Raw genomic sequence first — 19,156 nt, 5'->3', positions numbered from 1 at the left:
CGGGTATATACGGGAACATGTCTGTATACATGTTCCCGTATATATACAGGGGCTTGTCTCTGTATGCATGTCCCGATCAACCCTTCTGATAGCTAGGAAGTTAAGGCATTGGGAGGGTGCCGAGAATTCTTTCACTTCCCAGACTCTCTCAACCCTCCCATTCCTCAAGCCAGCCCTCTTTATTATCCATCAGTGAACTTGAGATATGACGCATGAGTCACAGCCATTATTGCATGTCTGGGTTTCGAGCGGTAACTTGAACTATTACCGTTGCCTTGAGACCCAACTTCATTGCTTATGCCTCCCACACCATGATTTATTTCTACTGCCATCTCACCCTGCATGAAAAACCAACATGGCAGAATGAATGAAAGCACTTTGAAACGAGAGTGAATCTAGACTGATGCTGTTCTGTGGCAGTCATCACAACACAGAGGACTCGGAATAACAGGTCCTGTTTGAGGGAACAATATAACCACCGTGCTAACAATACTAAATTGTCCTCTACCTGTACTCCTCAAATCTCACCGATCACCAAATGCGGGGGTCAAAGCCCCTTTGGCTGGCTCTGCATCTGGTCACGGTCGGACTGGCATGCCCCATTCTGACCGCTGCATGGGCCAGCTGTACCTGATCCTCTGCTGTCCTGATATGCAATCCCATTGTCCCTGGGTGAGCCTTCAGTAATGTGTCCCCAAGCCATGTTTCAACGGATAGCGGATCCTACCAAGCTCACTGTAGCATGGTAAATACCCTCACCCCATCGGTACCCCGGTCACCACCCCATCTCTAGCATGGTGCAATGTGCCTCCCCTACCCCTGCCCCTCAGGTCTTTACCGTCAGATCCTTCCCACCGCCGACGCGCTCTGGTCCTGGTCTCACCGGCCTGTATGTCTCTCTATAGGCTGTGGACTGCCTAACTGTCACAACACATTGTAGTGCATGTGTTGCTGGGATTGGCCTCATTATAGGGAGTGATGATTGGCCAGTAGATGATGATAGGCTGCTGTAAAGTGTACCTTAATATGATGGCACGGTCCTAGGATGGACATGCTTCTCAGAGCTAGCTTGGCTTGCTTTGCCATAACTTGGCAACATTGGCTTCCAGTCCATTGGGTCATAAAATAAATGACAATATCTTTAACTAAAGTGCTAATTTATTAAGGTACCGTTTCCTCAAATGAAAAATAGACTACTATATTACTGTGATCATCGACACTGAACGGTTGATTTATTTTCAATGCAATGAAAACACTTGAACCCGTTCTGATGAGTTTGTTTGCTAAACTGCGATCATCAGTCACCTGTGTGAACGACCCTGATGGGGGGGATTGGTTCTGCAAGGCATGTGCTGCTTGCATCTTTAAACCTTCTTCGCTGGTTTTGTTTTAGCAAGCCTCTTCTGCAGCTTACGGTGCTATTAGTGGGTGACTCGAGACGCCCACGGTAGTAAGGGCAAGGAACAGTTTGGATTTGAATAAAGGATGTGTTTGACATTTTAAGTTACGTTTTATGCTAACTTAAGTAAAAAAATGAGCAGAAAAACACCATGCCACTTCAGGGATCGCAGTAAATCTTTTGATCACGGTCACAATTTATGTAGACAGGAAGCGTTGGGCAGTTACTGGATTTGGTACCTTTGCAATGAGGGGATCTCCAACAGCACAAACTTCCTGTTCTCCAAGAGTGCATGAAGTTAATGATGGTAATGTTTTGTTAATGCATTCAGGTGCACTGAAAGCATTCGTTTTTCCATTGAGTACTTTTGCAAATTTTCTAAATCAGGGAGGAGGTCATCTCCGAAGTTGGCTCCGGGTCTCTGTGGGTTTTGTGGCGTCTAACGGCTCCAGAGGTCCAGACGCAGGTTAATTAACCTGAACAGTCGTGGATTTTGCCTCTGCACCATTTAGCAACATTCTTTTCCCATGAGGAAGCCCGTTTCCTGTGGCTGCTTGGCTTTCTGCTCATTTTAACGGCGGTAGCTGAAATGGCTTTGCTGCTCAGTTAAAGTCTTAGCCCATCCCCTCTCCTGCTGGGAAATGAAAGCCGCTCCTCCAGTGACCCCATCATCACGTTCCAGTAGAGTCGTTAGTCATTCAGGAGCTTCTCATTAACACCTGCCCACCCGAGCAGAGGAAGTTCCCATCACTCAGGAACGAGACATTACTTCGTCTTTTACTTTGAATGGCAAACATTCGTTTTTTTTAATGTCACCGGAGAACGTCCTTAAAAATGGAAAACCAGTCATATTTATTGTTGTCTTTGCGCAGTATTCTGTTACGTGAATGAACACTGTAGATGGAGGGCTTGGGGATGATTAACTGTATGCCTAATCGACACCCTGAACTGCTTTGGGACTGGTTGTTCTGCTTGCATACTGGCACAAACTAAACTGGCCGGCCGTTGAGAGATACCGATTATTCTTTTCTTTTGCATTGACCACTCACCGGCTTGCTGACTAACCAATGATTGAAGCCTCTCACTCAATGATTAGCGAGCTGGCCAATCGGCCGCAGCAGCCGCCCGCTTGACGGGGCTGACCGCTAGCGTCTTGTGCCCCTCAGATGGAAGAGGATGAGCTCCCAGTCAGCCCAGAATATGACCCTGCTGAAGCCCAGCGGAGCCCTGGGGAGGGCAATTGGCACCTGCTAGCTGCTTATCCTCCCCGCTCCGCCGCCGGCTCCGACCCCTGCTCCCCTAGGTAGTACTGTGAAGCTCCCCCCCGCCCCACTGTGTCCTCATCGCCTGGCCCTCAACCCCTCGGTCCCCCCCCCCCTCCCTGCACCACCACCACCACCACCACCACCAGTGTATAAGCATCTTGTTTATGTTGTGGATGCTGCAGAGTGTGTGTGCCCAAACCCAGTGCTCTATCTGACCACTACCCTGTGTGACTTTGCTGTCACCAGCCGCCCTGCTTGTTCCTTGACAATGACCCACCCTAACTTCACATATTCATATTTTTATGATGTAGTTTGTTTTAAGTTAAACTAAGCCCGATGCTCTTCCGCCTGAAGTCATTTCCTGGTCCCCTCTTGATCACTAGGTAGCCCTTGCTTGCTGCCCGACGGTTCATTGTTAAGCCGGTTCCCCTCCATCAGTGTCCCTCCTCGGTGAACCCAACCCCTCCCTCCACGTCCCTCTGCTTTGCATTGATGTCGTTCCTCAGCGCCTGGAGGACGAGCGCATGCTGCTGTTGGTCTGCTGGCCCCCATGTCCTCCACTGCATTACTGAGCTCCTCTTTGGTGTCTTGTACATATTTACTAACTGGTTATTTTTTGTCTTTTGCGTTATTCTTTTTAGGTATTTGTTTTCTGTCTTTAGCTCTCCTTGTATTGTTTCTTTCAACATTCATCTGTATTTTTGGATGCTTTAAACTTTTGACTAATACATCGTGTCCTACAACCATTTAACAAAGCAGTTTGTTAATAATGGATTTGTATTAACTAGTAGACCAGCCATGATCTATTGTTAGGCATTGCACCAAACGAATGAACTGAGTTCTGTATGGTTAGCCCTAGCTGTGAATAACGCAGTGTTTTAATTCATAAATGAACACTAGTGAAAGCTAGCGATGGGTATCGTCGAGATCTTAGCCATACTACTGCTCTTATCGATACTGCTTTGTGGTTTGGAGGCACAGTGCCCCTTTAAGCCAATATGGTTTTGGGAGAACCCTGATATAAACATCGCAACGTTGAATTAGCTTAAATCCATAGAAAAAAACATTTCCTTCAATTCTCACATGCAGTACGATAGTACGTCTGTAATAATTCAGCCCTTAGGCGGTACCTATCCCGAGACAAAACCCATACTAGAAATCCATTGATCAGTACTTTGACAGTGTTCCCTCTGGCTCATAAACGCTGTGATCGAACCCCCTCATGGCTGTGGCATCCAGGGATACGAATGGCTCTGCGTTCACCAGACCATAACTTAGGATGGCTCTCCATAACTCTGGCCCTCTTTGCTCACGATAAACAGAGTCTCCATCAGAGGCCGTGGCTCACGATGTAGATCTGCTGCTGCAGTCCTTCCCCCGTGCTAGAAAGGCTCTAGCTTGCACCTATATAATAAATATAAACCCTTTAAACATTTTATGAATAATTTACATTTTGTCTCACCTTAGAATAGTCATCAATATATATATAATTCATTGATGTTCCAGATTTTGTAGGTGTTCTGCTGTTTCTCGAGGGGGCGGTTAGTTGACATGGCAACTGTTTAATTAGAAGTCACTTCAGGAAAGTGCAACAGCAGCCCAACGGAGCCACCGGGGAACCCAACAAAGGCAGGTTTAGTGATTAGTAGTCCGGTGACTGCTCATCCTGTTCTGTGTAGTGCGGTCGTACATTCAGGTATCCCCAGCCCTCTGAGCCCTAGGGCAGTGGTCGTCTCAGCACCTCTCCTCCTTGTCTCGTCTCCTCCTCTCTCTGTCTCCATCTCGGCCCGCCTGCCTCAGAGGTGCTGACTCAGATGAACTGAGAGGGACCTGATACCGCCTCTCCCTCCCTAACGGCGTCCTGCTGCATAGCGCTCGCTGCATTGCTGGCTGGGGAGTGGCGTTATTTAGTGGTAGCTTTAGTGGAACAGTACAGAGGTGTAAGATGTAACCTAGTTCTAGGAAGCGAGCTGTACAGGGGACAGGACTGGGCTCTGGTCTGCCGGTCTGGGCCCCTGGGTGTTGGAGCTGCGTCGTAGATGGAAGACCATCCATCATGGAGATAAGCCTCTGAATGTGCAAGGTTACCGAGAAGTCCTCCAAGTAAAGTTACTGGCCTTTTCTTTGATAGAAAAGGTCAAATGTAAGGAGAGAGGGAACATTGACAGTTCTTGACTTGCAAGTTACAATGCTTCACTGCACTACTGCCACAGAGCAAAGAGGTGGCCACAAGGTTAGCCAAACGGGTAGATACTTCTTTAAACCTAACTTTAAGCAGACAAATATATTCTAAAGTAAGCTTCTCTACGTGGCCTGGGTCGTTGAACAACACAACACGTGTTTATATTCATATTATATTCATAGTCATACTAATTCATTATAACTCATCTTGGACACTGACCCAAATCCAAGCTCTTTACTTTGATTCATCGTCATCTTTTCCTTGGTTTGTCTTATTGTTTCATCTGTGTACGTGATCTGTGATCGTTGCAGTCGTCTGCGGTTTGAGTTGGACACACAGTCCATGTTTGTGTTTGAGCATGCCAACCACGGCCCTGAAGTCACCCCACAGTACGTGATCAAAGATGTAACAGTGTTTGATTCTAATACAGATTTTTATGCTTCCCTCCTTCTTCTTTTCTCTCTTCTCCTCTTGCTTCCATTATACTCAATCCTCCTCCTCCTCCCCCTCCCCCTCCTCCTCCTCCTCCTCCCTCTTCTCCCCTCTCCCGTCTGTCTGTCTGTCCTCCCCCTCTCCCGTCCGTCTGTCTGTCCTCCCCCTCTCCCCTCTCCCGTCTGTCTGTCTGTCCTTCCCCTCTCCCGTCCGTCTGTCTGTCCTCCCCCTCTCCCCTTTCCCCTCTCCCGTCCGTCATTCTGTCCTCCCCCTCTCCGCTCTCCCGTCCGTCATTCTGTCCTCCCCCTCTCCCCTCTCCCCTCTCCCGTCCGTCTGTCTGTCCTCCCCCTCTCCCCTCTCCCGTCCGTCTGTCTGTCCTCCCCCTCTCCCCTCTCCCGTCCGTCCATCTGTCCTCCCCCTCTCCCCTCTCCCCTCTCCCGTCCGTCTGTCTGTCCTCCCCCTCTCCCCTCTCCCGTCCGTCCATCTGTCCTCCCCCTCTCCCCTCTCCCCTCTCCCGTCCGTCTGTCTGTCCTCCCCCTCTCCCCTCTCCCGTCCGTCCATCTGTCCTCCCCCTCTCCCCTCTCCCCTCTCCCGTCCGTCTGTCTGTCCTCCCCCTCTCCCCTCTCCCGTCCGTCCGTCTGTCCTCCCCCTCTCCTCCTCTCCCCTCTCCCCTCTCCCGTCCGTCCGTCTGTCCTCCTCCTCTCCCCTCTCCCCTCTCCCGTCCGTCCGTCTGTCCTCCCCCTCTCCCCTCTCCCGTCCGTCCGTCTGTCCTCCTCCTCTCCCCTCTCCCGTCCGTCCGTCTGTCCTCCCCCTCTCCCCTCTCCCCTCTCCCGTCCGTCCATCTGTCCTCCCCCTCTCCCGTCCGCCCGTCTGTCTGTCCTCCCCCTCTCCCCTCTCCCCTCTCCCGTCCGTCCGTCCGTCCCTCAGTCTCTATCAGCCCAACAGAGCCAGGGCCTCAGCTGTGTGGAGTCCCTGTGCTGCTACCAGCATGGGCAGAGTGGCTGCACCCGGCTGCTGGAGCAAATGAGCGGACGCTGCCCGGCGGGCGCCTCCCACTGCACCGCCGACCCCCGCAGCAGCAACAACAGGTGTGGGGGCGCAGGCAGCGGGACGCTGGCCATGGAGCCCATGGCCGACGATAGCGATTGTGACGCCGATGAATTTCCGACTAACCCTCGCTCCTGTTGATGCACCACCGGTGTCGCGGCTCGCGGGCCGGACGTGTTCCCGTCGGCGGGGACATCCCCTACGGTCGGCGGTTTGTACCGTCAGTCAGACTGATGACCGCCCCTCGTCTGGGGAGGGGTAAGGGGGTAGGAGGTGGAGGCCAGCCTTCAGGGTGTGGGATAAAGGGGTTCTCTGGACGGCTCCATCAACCACGAAGGCTTGAGAGCTCTCCGTGATGGAGAGCCGTTTCATACGATATCATTGATGGGGTCGGTCTAAATGCCTTCCCCGATTAAAGCCGGGAGCTTGGTGTGCTTATCCCCCCCAGCCAGTCGGACTGTGGATCTCCCACGTCACTCCACCCCACCAGCTACAGAGGGTGGTCTGTAGAATGTAACTGCGTTGCTCTCTGTGTGAACCTGGTTGAGGGGATTCACACGTCTGGTTGACTTTAAACGATTGATCTGCATCGTGGGTTGCGATGCTGTGATCCACTTCACAGCACTCGAGTCCTGGCTTCGTACAGGGTTCATCATAGCATGTGTTTGCTGTTGGCTATGATGCCATCTGGCCGCCCGTTCGTCAGTATACGAGATCTTTGTCTGTATGGTTTCTGTTGTCATACGTCTGAGGTCTGTCCAGTCCGTCCAAACTGTTAACTCCTGGATGCACTTTACATTTTTTACAGAGGATTCAGACGTTCTCAACCCGGGTTAACTTTGGGTTCTGATAGGTCTTCCCTCCTGCTGTTAACTTGAACTTACAATGACTCATCTGTGTGAGGACCTCTCAACGAAGAGATGGCTGCAAACGAGCCGCCTGGGAATGAACGATGGAACCCATCGATGAGCTGATGATCGGCTCGTCCGGTGTCGCGTCGTTCCTGGACCGGGAGTCTCGTAGCAGCTCAGTAAGCGAGTGGTTGCTGCATGCCACCCCGTACCCCTCACTGGTTTACCGTAGCACTCGTACTGCATGCTCTCTCGCTGTGATGTAGGCGCTCTCTAGGATGATGGATACCTCCGCTCGGTTCTGTCTCCTAGCCTCGGCCAGGCCAGCCCAGTCAGCTGTTCTGGTGTCACAGTGTCGCCCTTTTTGAATCCCGGGGGCACCCAAGGGCATTTGAATATCCAACACGACGCGCTTTTCCCTGCTAGCTAATCAATAATCCCAACATCACATTGGGACGGGGAACATTGATCAGATCTCTCATAAAGATGTACCATCTTTGTGTGTGTGTGTTTGCGTGTGTGCACGATTCTGCGTGTGTGTCTGTGCGTGAACACCCCGACGCCAAGGTAAAAACGGCATGCAGGACCTCAAAGGGGATGCAGAGTTTATGGGCGTGTCGTCGTCCCCCCCACCCCCCCCATATTGGATAGCAGCAGCAGCCAACCGACTCCCAGAAGACGTGGGAACAAACACTTAGTCAGCACATTCACCACGGGCTGCGGGGACCCAAGGACCCTCGCCGCTGCCAGCTGGTGTATTATTCCTCCCATGTTGGACTGAGGCGTTGAGGTTTACGACTACACTCGTCAAAATGCCCACATCTTGACTGAATGACTGCACACTGTAGCAGCCTCCCATCCCAGTCTGTCTGGGTGTCTGCCCCGGCCGCAGTAACAGTGGATCTGAGTCCCCCCCCCTCTCCTGAGCCTCTCTTTAGTGCAGGGAGTGCACAGTCGGCCCGAGGTTTTACTATTCATGCCTTTTATTATTTATAGGCTTGTGGTTGCATCCGTGGGATAACACAAAAGTATTAGAAAACACTCGCAATAATCGTTCTTTGTCTCCGGCGTCAGTTTTCCTCTAAGGGCATTATCCAGTAAAGTAGATTAAGAGCCTTTATAGATCCCTTTGTCCCCATGTCCCTGGCGCAAGCAAAAATGCCCGATTGAATCGTCTCAAATGTGCACACAGTTGCCATCGTGCTCTCGCTGAGGCTGAAGGAGTAGGCGAGGCGAGATCAAAGTAGTTTGGATCGGTTTGGTCTGGACCTATTACTTGGGGGGGTTCTTGGTTGAGTATTATCCGCCTTATCTTCCTATTCACGTGTGTCTCATCAATAATGTTATTCCTTTCTGTTTGGTTTGAATGACATACCTTTTATTTGATTTTAATGGCACACCTTTTATTTGATTTTAATGAAGTACTCATTGCCTTAATGCTAGGATACTGCCATAGGGGAGAGGGATAGATATACATATATATAAATATATTTATATATTATACACAGTAATATATATCCACCCAGTACTATATAACATGCCTGATGACTGGAAGAGGATCTATATAGCAAGCGTATTTACAACTATAGACAAGTCATATATCTCTGGAATATATTTTAGAACTGACTTTGAAGCTGAACGTTAGGCAGTCATAGTCTGACAATAAAAAGATTAAATTAGTGGGATAATATCATATTGGGGGGCAGAGTTGTGTAGCCTGAATTACAAAATGTCTTTGTACATACCCTGTCTCTCCTATCGTACGGGAGACAACAGTGCAGAGAAGGGTCCAGAAGGAGGGAGATCATTAGGTCTCTTTTGCTATTTCCTGTATCTCTTTGTTTCCTACTGGATCCTGAAGCCTTAAAAGTGCTTCTGATGAGAGGCAATAACTCTGAGAGGTGCCTATGTTGCAAACCCCAATGTGTTCAGACAAATGCCGTCTCTTTTTCCAATGGTCAGAAGAAACAGCCCAGAAGAGCTCCACGCGTTTGGGACAAACAGCATTTCTCCCGTCTCTGTCTTGTTGCATGAGGGCTGCGGTTGCCTTTTGGTATTTTGTATACAAAGCCACCCTGTATGTTCCTGTGCCCGCGCTGAGCTCGCTAAGCTGCACTGGTCTTTGTCCGTCCACCTTGCCTTCTTCCTGTTTGCCCTTTGCCTGAGTGTGTGTCTGTACTTTGCATAATGCTGTTGACTTACCCAAATTGAGTTATCCATGTAAACTTTACCGTGGTTAGTGAGCTCCGTCTTGTTGGAGAACGTAGCATGTTTTGTTTCCTGGTGTTGGTGCTACACGATGCCCAGCGACGCATCGCAAATCGGTTTGGATTATTTCGTGCTGATTTCCCGTCATTCCCGTCAGTCAAGCGAACGGGCAAAGGCTCTTTGATTCTGGTGTTTAAACTGAGCCCAGGACATCATGATGGGGCCCACACTCAATCGCTGCAGCACATGGGAGTGCTCTCAGCCAGAGTTACCGTTTGATTATTCAGTGTCCTCTTCAATTCCCCCCACGTACCCAGTCTATGACCCCACTTACCAGCTCTTAAAACGGTTGTCTTTGGGCTCACAGAGCAAGAAAGATTAAGAAATAAGAGCAAGAAAGAGTAAGAAATAAGAGCTCAGATGTTGAAGAAGATGGTGTTCCAGCTCTGTGTCTGTAGCCCTCTCTCCAGGTGTGGTCTGGAGGTCGGTAGCAGACAGGGAACGTCTCTCTGGCTCTATGAAGCCTGTTCCCACCCAGGAGTCACTCTACTAACCGGGATGGTGGGTTAGGCTCTTCAGTCGGTTAAAGTGTGTCGCTCGCATTCTGACGTCAAGACCACTGTGATCTTTTACCGCCTCCTTCTCAAAGGGGTTCTGTTCTGTCGAAGATGAATATCACACGTATCATTTTCTATCAGATGCGCAGATAAAAATATATATATTTAAGATAATCTAATATCATTTTTATAGAAGTGAATCCTAGGAAACACCTCATGCTATGAGGAGGAGGCCAGGTAGCTGTTCAGAGCAGGAGTGTTACTGCTGTGGATGTTACTGTGATGTTGACCGTGACGACTGTTGATGACTTCTGTGTTGTTTCCGGAAGTCCGTTGAGTAGCCCGGGTTTTGTCCTGACTCCTCCCACGTCTAACGCCTACTCGGACTAGATCAGCACGGTGTCAGACACCGATGGTAAGCCGGCCAACCTAACCCAGACGTTACTAATGCTGTAGGGGTGGAATAGGGGGATCGTCTCGGATCAGAGAAGGTCTCCGCTTTGAATCGGCCAGGAGGGACTCCTACAGGTCGTTGAGGAGAGTCTGTTGATTGATCATTAACTCATTAACCTCCACCGTCGACACCCATCCCTCACCCCTTCCTCCACCACCACCACCACCACCACCACCACCACCCTCCCGCCTTGCTTCTGGTTTTTCCCCACTCATCCGTCTAACATGCTAAGGTGGAGGCTCTCTGTCTGTCTTTAGTAGCGTCGTACCTCACCTCGCACTAGAACCCTTCTTAGGAGTGGGGAGGGGTTGGAGGTAACAGGCGGCCTGCCGCGCTCTCCCGCCGCGCTGACCGGGCCAGGCTCTCTGCTCACCACTTCCCACCCGAGTCCAAAGGCTCAGGTGGCTGTACATATTGAACCCCAAACACCTCAAATCAACCACACTTTCCTTTCTTTCCACCTATTATTGTGTACACACACAAAGGGCTCTCTCTGATTGGGCCTCACACAGGGCTCTCTCTGATTGGACCACACAAGGCTCTCTCTGATTGGGCCTCACACAGGGCTCTCTCTGATTGGGCCACACAGGGCTCTCTCTGATTGGGCCTCACACAGGGCTCTCTCTGATTGGGCCTCACACAGGGCTCTCTCTGATTAGGCCTCACACAGGGCTCTCTCTGATTGGGCCTCACACAGGGCTCTCTCTGATTGGGCCTCACACAAGGCTCTCTCTGATTGGGCCTCACACAGGGCTCTCTCTGATTGGGCCACACACAGGGCTCTCTCTGATTGGGCCACACACAGGGCTCTCTCTGATTGGGCCTCACACAGGGCTCTCTCTGATTGGGCCTCACACAGGGCTCTCTCTGATTGGGCCTCACACAGGGCTCTCTCTGATTGGGCCTCACACAGGGCTCTCTGATTGGGCCTCTCTCTCCCTGCCAGCCTTCTAACCCCCAGCCACTGCTCCTGCTTTCAGGTCGTGGAGCGACCCGGAGAACCTCTACTCCAACGACCGCAGTATCCTGACCCTGTCCCCCATCGAGGCCAGCCACTGCTGACCCCCCCCCTCCCCCGGGGCCCCTGAGGGGGGGGGGGGGTACCTCACCTCACCTCTCGTTTGCCCCCCTCAGTACCAGTCGGTCGTCCACTGAGGGAACCACCAGCGTGTCTCTCGTCCACTAGGAGCCGCTGGGAGTCACATGACATTAACAGCTGATGCAGCGTGGAGTGTGCGTGGTGCCCGCCTGGTTTGAGCTGCTCCCACCGCACACACTCCACGTGGAGGGGTTCCCCAAATGTCCAAAAGACTGGGAATTGAAGCACAAAATAGATTTGCTCCAACCAATTGCAAACACCCTTGCTGCAGAGGCTGGCCAATCAGCAGGCCTCCCTGACACGCGGCGCTGGAGGATCAGTAGGACCCCTGTCCCCCATAGCCCTCCCCGGGTCTGACAATAGCTTTACATGGGAGCCCAGCTACTCAAAGGCCTTATCACGGTACCAAAGACCAAAGACACGAGTTAATAAGAGAAAGCGCTTTATTTTTGTGCCCGATTGTACAGAAAGTTGATTATTGTAAAGACGACTATTCGTACATCCAAATCTCCCACAGTCCACAGTCCACAGTCCACAGTCCACAGTCCACAGTCCAGCATCGCTTCCCTCCTCAAACGCCTTCATCTCCGTTTGTTTATGTTTTCACCCGATGACCAAAACCATCCTTGCACTAAAGGAAGTGACATCACAGACCTTAGAGGCGACCACATCCTGCGAAGGCAATGTCCCTCTGATCGACCGGCAGAGTACTCTTTGGAGATCGCCGTTGACATGTTACGTTTATTTCAGAAAAAAAAAAATATCAGGGTTTTAGTGTAACGATGGTTTGTGCTCTGCACGGCTGCTCCTGATCTCTGTCCCGGTCGGAGAACATTCCGGCCCACACTGCTTCAAAGAGACAATTAGGATTTAGAATGTAAAGTAAGTAATGACTTTACAGGCAGAGCTTTTTGCACATTTGTTTCATCACATGTCCCTTTCATGTTATGTTGGGTTTGCCTTGATCCTGTCTTGCATACATTTTCCATTGCATACCGTTTTGTTCATCATTGAAATCATCACAATCATGTTATAATCGGCCTATTGTTGTGCCATGTGTTGCTTATGTGTATCTCCGGTACGGATGGCTAGCCGCTCTCCTTAAGGAGCTTCTCCCCAGGACGCCTCTAGGCTGAACCCAGCTTGTCTCTCCCTCCTGATGAGGAGTCTGACCTTCTTGATCTGAGGTGTCTGAGGAGGCCACATCAGGGTGGGGGCCAGGAGCTGGGCACGATGAAGCGGCTCCAGGTGAATCTAAACTGAACCAAGCCATCGATGGCGGGTTGGGAACTCTTTTAAGACAACCGTTTTGAACTCGCTGTCATCAACCCTGTTGCTCACACGGAACACGCGTTTGAAGAATTGTGTTAGCGTTGCGTGGCGTCTATGCAAAGCAGTCGAAATGTTAAACGGTTAAAGACTCACCGATTTATTTTTGTTGAACCAGTGGTTTCCCTTGAATCACTTTAAATCATATTTTGGGAAAATGAATACATGTCTGATAACACCTTTTTATATATTTAATATCACAGTGCATCTTATTCTGTTAAGTCGTGCTTGTTCTTTGCATATATCTGTACGGCTTGAATACGTCTTCTACCCAACAGAATCCCCGTACTATCCAAATAGATCACAAGGAATCATTGATCTGTGAGGCAGTGGGGTTTGGGTGAGAACGGGTTTGGTCGTCATGACTCACTTTGCTTTTTTCCAAATAATATGAGAACACAATGTCATGAAAATGGTATCACATTAAGATTTTCTTAAGAATGTTCTCAGCACTATATCTCGCAGCTGTTTAAGAAGGACATTTTCAGCGGTATCTCTAAATTTGATCTGGTCTCAAACGGTGTACTCGTACTCAAACGGTTATCGCACTGCAGGCATTGATCCACTGAAGCTGCAGATGCAGCCTTTGGTGCAATATGTTTAGGAACCCACGAGAATCTCCCAAAAATCAATGCATTGATGGACTGATGAGGCAGAAATAGAAATACGTGGGAATATTATCAACCCCTCGGGTGATCTGGATCAGTGGTGCTCTCTTGTGACTTTGAATAGGCATCATATCGATCATTATAAATAGTTATTTAAGTGAAGAGATGGGACATAAAGAGCTTTTTTTTGTGGTCTGGTTAAAGTTATGCTAGGGTGTATTTCTGGCCATTTTCTAGGTCTATAAAAGAACGGAAGGCTTTTGGAAAGTAGTTTAGTGTTTTCTCAGTGGATCGACCACAGGTAACATTTTTGAAAACCTGAACAGGAGAATGTCTACGTTTATTTATTGTTGTTTTATCGATTAATATGTCAGTGACTCACCATCCACCTGTAAGACCAAGGTCTTGATACAAATTAAGGATTTTAAATGTTTAATGTGTTGGAAGACATTGATATACCTCTCCCATCTGCAATAATCGTGTCACTGCCCAGAACGCAGGCTACTCCTCTGCACCTTGTGTGTTTCTGTTTGAGCATGTTTTGCTGTTTTTGTCTTCATGCCTTCTCTGTAGGCTGTCATATGGCTGACGATGTTATTGAAAAGTTATATTTACGGAATAAATAATTTTTTTAAAGAATGAAGAGTGCTTTCCTTGCAACAATAATTTCAGCTCCTTCTAGTATTCATATTTAACTTGGGCATAGCCACAAAAGGTTTAGCCCTGTGTGGGGTTGATAGGGATCCATATAGAACATACTGGGTAATAATTACTTAATTAAATGGCATGCACAAATTAAATATAACTACCAATTACAGTGATGTAGCATAAACATTGCAACTCCCATCATATGAATCAGTGTTGCTCAAGTTACGTAAATTCTCAATTTATAATATCTATACATCACATCAAAACATTTATAGGGAACCTCATCTTAATTCATTGGTTTAATTAAAACTCGGAACAGGTTGAGTCTATTTCAAAAGTTCACTGTTTTTTATTTGTCGTCATGAAAAAAAACATAAGGAGTAACACTGTTGTTTTTTATTGGTCGTCATGAAAAAAAACAAAGGGTAACACTGTTTTTTATTGGTCGTCATGGAAAAAACATGAGGGGTAACTCAGTCGTTTTTTGTCGGCCGTCATGAAAAAAAACATAAGGGGTAACACTGTTGCTTTTTATTGGTCGTCATGAAAAAAACATAAGGGGTAACACTGTTGCTTTTTATTGGTCGTCATGAAAAAAAACATAAGGGGTAACACTGTTGCTTTTTATTGGTCGTCATGAAAAAAAACATAAGGGGTAACACTGTTGCTTTTTATTGGTCGTCATGAAAAAAACAAAAGGGGTAACACTGTCGATATTTATCGAATAAAACATAGGGGGTAACACTGTTGTTTTTCTTTGGTCGTCATGAAAAAAAAACAAGGTAACACTGTTGTTTAAATCAAATGAAACTTGAGGGGTAACACGTCGTTTTTATCAAATAAAACAAAAGGGGTAACACTGTCGTTTTTTATCAGTCGTCATGAAAAAAACATAAGGGGTAACGCTGTCGATATTTATCAAATATAACATAAGGGGTAACACTGTTTTCTTTTGTTTTTTATTGGTCGTCATGAAAAAAAACATAAGGGGTAACACTGTCGTTTGATATTGGTCGTCATGAAAAAAAACATAAGGGGTAACACTGTTGTTTTTTATTGGTCGTCTTGAAAAAAAACATAAGGGGCAACACTGTTGTTTTTTATTGGTCGTCATGAAAGAAAACATAACGGGTAACACTGTTGTTTTTTTCGGTGTCTTGATGGTGCATTGATATGTTCGGAGGTTTACACTCTAATCCGCTCAGGTTCGAATCCCTGCAAAAACGTTGACAGAGGTACCACTGTCACTTTTTATTGGTCAACATGGAAAAAACATGAGGGGTAACTGTCCTTTTTTATCGGCCGTCATGAAATAAACATAAGGGGTCACACTGTCGATATTTATCAAGTAAAACATAAGGGGTAACACTGTCGTTTTTTATTGGTCGTCGTGAAAAAAAACATAAGGGGTAACACTGTCGTTTTTTATTGGTCGTCGTGAAAAAAAACATAAGGGGTAACACTGTCGTTATTTATTGGTCGTCGTGAAAAAAAACATAAGGGGTAACACTGTTGTTTTTTATTGGTCGTCATGAAAAAAAACATAAGGGGTAACACTGTCGTTTGATATTGGTCGTCATGAAAAAAAACATAAGGGGTAACACTGTTGTTTTTTATTGGTCGTCTTGAAAAAAAAACATAAGGGGTAACACTGTTGTTTTTTATTGGTCATCATGAAAAAAAACATAATAGGTATCACTGATGTTTTTTTTCAGTGTCTTGATGGTGCATAGATAAGTTCGGAGGTTAACACTCTAAACAGCTCAGGTTCGAATCCCCGCAAAAACGCAGACAGGGGTACAACTGTCTTTTTTTATTGGTCAACATGGAAAAAACATAAGGGGTAACACTGTTGTTTTTTATTGGTCGTCATGAAAAAAAACATAAGGGGTATCACTGATGTTTGTTTTCGGTGTCTTGTTGGTGCATTGATAAGTGCGGAGGTTTGCACTCTAAACAGCTCAGGTTCGAATCCCCGCAAAAACGTCGACAGGGGTACAACTGTCTTTTTTATCGGCCGTCATGAAATAAACATAAGGGGTCACACTGTCGATATTTATCAAATAAAACATAAGGGGTAACACTGTCGTTTTTTATTGGTCGTCGTGAAAAAAAACATAAGGGGTAACACTGTCGTTTTTTATTGGTCGTCATGAAAAGAAACATAAGGGGTAACATTGTCGTTTTTTATTGGTCGTCGTGAAAAAAAACATAAGGGGTAACACTGTTGTTTTTTATTGGTCGTCATGAAAAAAAACATAAGGGGTAACACTGTCGTTTGATATTGGTCGTCATGAAAAAAAACATAAGGGGTAACACTGTTGTTTTTTATTGGTCATCTTGAAAAAAAACATAAGGGGTAACACTGTCGTTTTTTATTGGTCGTCGTGAAAAAAAACATAAGGGGTAACACTGTCGTTTTTTATTGGTCGTCGTGAAAAAAAACATAAGGGGTAACACTGTTGTTTTTTATTGGTCGTCATGGAAAAAAAACATAAGGGGTAACACTGTCGTTATTTATTGGTCGTCGTGAAAAAAAACATAAGGGGTAACACTGTTGTTTTTTATTGGTCGTCATGAAAAAAAACATAAGGGGTAACACTGTCGTTTGATATTGGTCGTCATGAAAAAAAACATAAGGGGTAACACTGTTGTTTTTTATTGGTCGTCTTGAAAAAAAAACATAAGGGGTAACACTGTCGTTTTTTATTGGTCGTCGTGAAAAAAAACATAAGGGGTAACACTGTCGTTTTTTATTGGTCGTCATGAAAAGAAACATAAGGGGTAACATTGTCGTTTTTTATTGGTCGTCGTGAAAAAAAACATAAGGGGTAACACTGTTGTTTTTTATTGGTCGTCATGAAAAAAAACATAAGGGGTAACACTGTCGTTTGATATTGGTCGTCATGAAAAAAAACATAAGGGGTAACACTGTTGTTTTTTATTGGTCGTCTTGAAAAAAAACATAAGGGGCAACACTGTTATTTTTTATTGGTCGTCTTGAAAAAAAACATAAGGGGTAACACTGTTGTTTTTTTCGGTGTCTTGATGGCGCATTGATATGTTCGGAGGTTAACACTCTAATCCGCTCAGGTTCGAATCCCTGCAAAAACGTTGACAGAGGTACCACTGTCATTTTTTATTGGTCAACATGGAAAAAACATGAGGGGTAACTGTCCTTTTTTATCGGCCGTCATGAAATAAACATAAGGGGTCACACTGTCGATATTTATCAAATAAAACATAAGGGGTAACACTGTCGTTTTTTATTGGTCGTCGTGAAAAAAAACATAAGGGGTAACACTGTCGTTTTTTATTGGTCGTCGTGAAAAAAAACATAAGGGGTAACACTGTCGTTTTTTATTGGTCGTCGTGAAAAAAAACATAAGGGGTAACACTGTTGTTTTTTATTGGTCGTCATGAAAAAAAACATAAGGGGTAACACTGTCGTTTGATATTGGTCGTCATGAAAAAAAACATAAGGGGTAACACTGTTGTTTTTTATTGGTCGTCGTGAAAAAAAACATAAGGGGTAACACTGTTGTTTTTTATCGGTCATCATGAAAAAAAACATAACGGGTATCACTGATGGTTTTTTTCGGTGTCTTGATGGTGCATTGATAAGTTCGGAGGTTAACACTCTAAACAGCTCAGGTTCGAATCCCCATCAAAAACATCGACAGGGGTACAACTGTCTTTTTTTATTGGTCAACATGGAAAAAACATAAGGGGTAACACTGTTGTTTTTTATTGGTCGTCATGAAAAAAAACATAACGGGTATCACTGAGGTTTTTTTTTGGTGTCTTGAAGGTGCATTGATAAGTTCGGAGGTTAACACTCTAAACAGCTCAGGTTTGAATCCCCGCAAAAACGTCGACAGGGGTACAACTGTCTTTTTTTATCGGCCGTCATGAAATAAACATAAGGGGTAACACTGTTGATTTTTATCAAATAAAACATAAGGGGTAACACTGTCGTTTTTTATTGGTCGTCGTGAAAAAAAACATAAGGGGTAACACTGTCGTTTTTTATTGGTCGTCGTGAAAAAAAACATAAGGGGTAACACTGTCGTTTTTTATTGGTCGTAATGAAAAAAAGCATAAAGGGCAACACTGTTGTCTTTGTCAAATAAAACGTAAGGGGTGACACTGTTGTTTTTATCAAATGAAACATGAGGGGTGACACTGTTATTTTTTATTGTTCGTCATGCAAAAAAACATAAGGGGTAACACTGTTGTTTTTTATTGGTCGTCTTGAAAAAAAACATAAGGGGTAACACTGTTGTTTTTTTATTGGTCGTCATGAAAAAAAACATAAGGGGTAACACTGTCGTTTTTTATTGGTCGTCGTGAAAAAAAACATAAGGGGTAACACTGTTGTTTTTTATTGGTCGTCATGAAAAAAAACATAAGGGGTAACACTGTCGTTTGATATTGGTCGTCATGAAAAAAAACATAAGGGGTAACACTGTTGTTTTTTATTGGTCGTCTTGAAAAAAAACATAAGGGGCAACACTGTTGTTTTTTATTGGTCGTCATGAAAAAAAACATAACGGGTAACACTGTTTTTTTTTCCGGTGTCTTGATGGTGCATTGATATGTTCGGAGGTTTACACTCTAATCCGCTCAGGTACGAATCCCTGCAAAAACGTTGACAGAGGTACCACTGTGATTTTTTATTGGTCAACATGGAAAAAACATGAGGGGTAACTGTCCTTTTTTATCGGCCGTCATGAAATAAACATAAGGGGTCACACTGTCGATATTTATCAAGTAAAACATAAGGGGTAACACTGTCGTTTTTTATTGGTCGTCGTGAAAAAAAACATAAGGGGTAACACTGTCGTTTTTATTGGTCGTCGTGAAAAAAAACATGAGGGGTAACACTGTCGTTTTTTATTGGTCGTCGTGAAAAAAAACATAAGGGGTAACACTGTTGTTTTTTATTGGTCGTCATGAAAAAAAACATAAGGGGTAACACTGTCGTTTGATATTGGTCGTCATGAAAAAAAACATAAGGGGTAACACTGTTGTTTTTTATTGGTCGTCTTGAAAAAAAAACATAAGGGGTAACACT

At 46.0% G+C, this 19,156-nt stretch overlaps 1 protein-coding gene across 3 annotated transcripts in view; it reads left to right on the top strand.

Moving 5' to 3' along the window:
- Nucleotides 1–14,560, top strand: part of atp11b (ATPase phospholipid transporting 11B (putative)) — a 42,501-nt gene extending 27,941 nt beyond the window's left edge. The window contains exons 29-31 of one of the 3 annotated variants that reach the window (XM_056603484.1): nt 6,206–6,366; nt 10,271–10,356; nt 11,376–11,462. In XM_056603484.1, the coding sequence (XP_056459459.1) occupies nt 6,206–6,366; nt 10,271–10,331 (222 nt within the window). In that variant the 3' untranslated portion in view covers nt 10,332–10,356; nt 11,376–11,462. Of the gene's footprint in view, nt 1–6,205; nt 6,468–10,270; nt 10,357–11,375 lie in introns of those variants that run through there. The other 2 variants (XM_056603483.1, XM_056603482.1) reach the window with 2 other exon arrangements.
- Nucleotides 14,561–19,156: the final 4,596 nt, after the last annotated feature.

Source organism: Gadus chalcogrammus, chromosome 12, assembly GCF_026213295.1.
Source record: "Gadus chalcogrammus isolate NIFS_2021 chromosome 12, NIFS_Gcha_1.0, whole genome shotgun sequence".
NCBI classification, from domain to species: domain Eukaryota; kingdom Metazoa; phylum Chordata; class Actinopteri; order Gadiformes; family Gadidae; genus Gadus; species Gadus chalcogrammus.
Note: the sequence above shows the minus strand (reverse complement) of the source record. Positions and strands in the feature narration are given on the sequence as shown.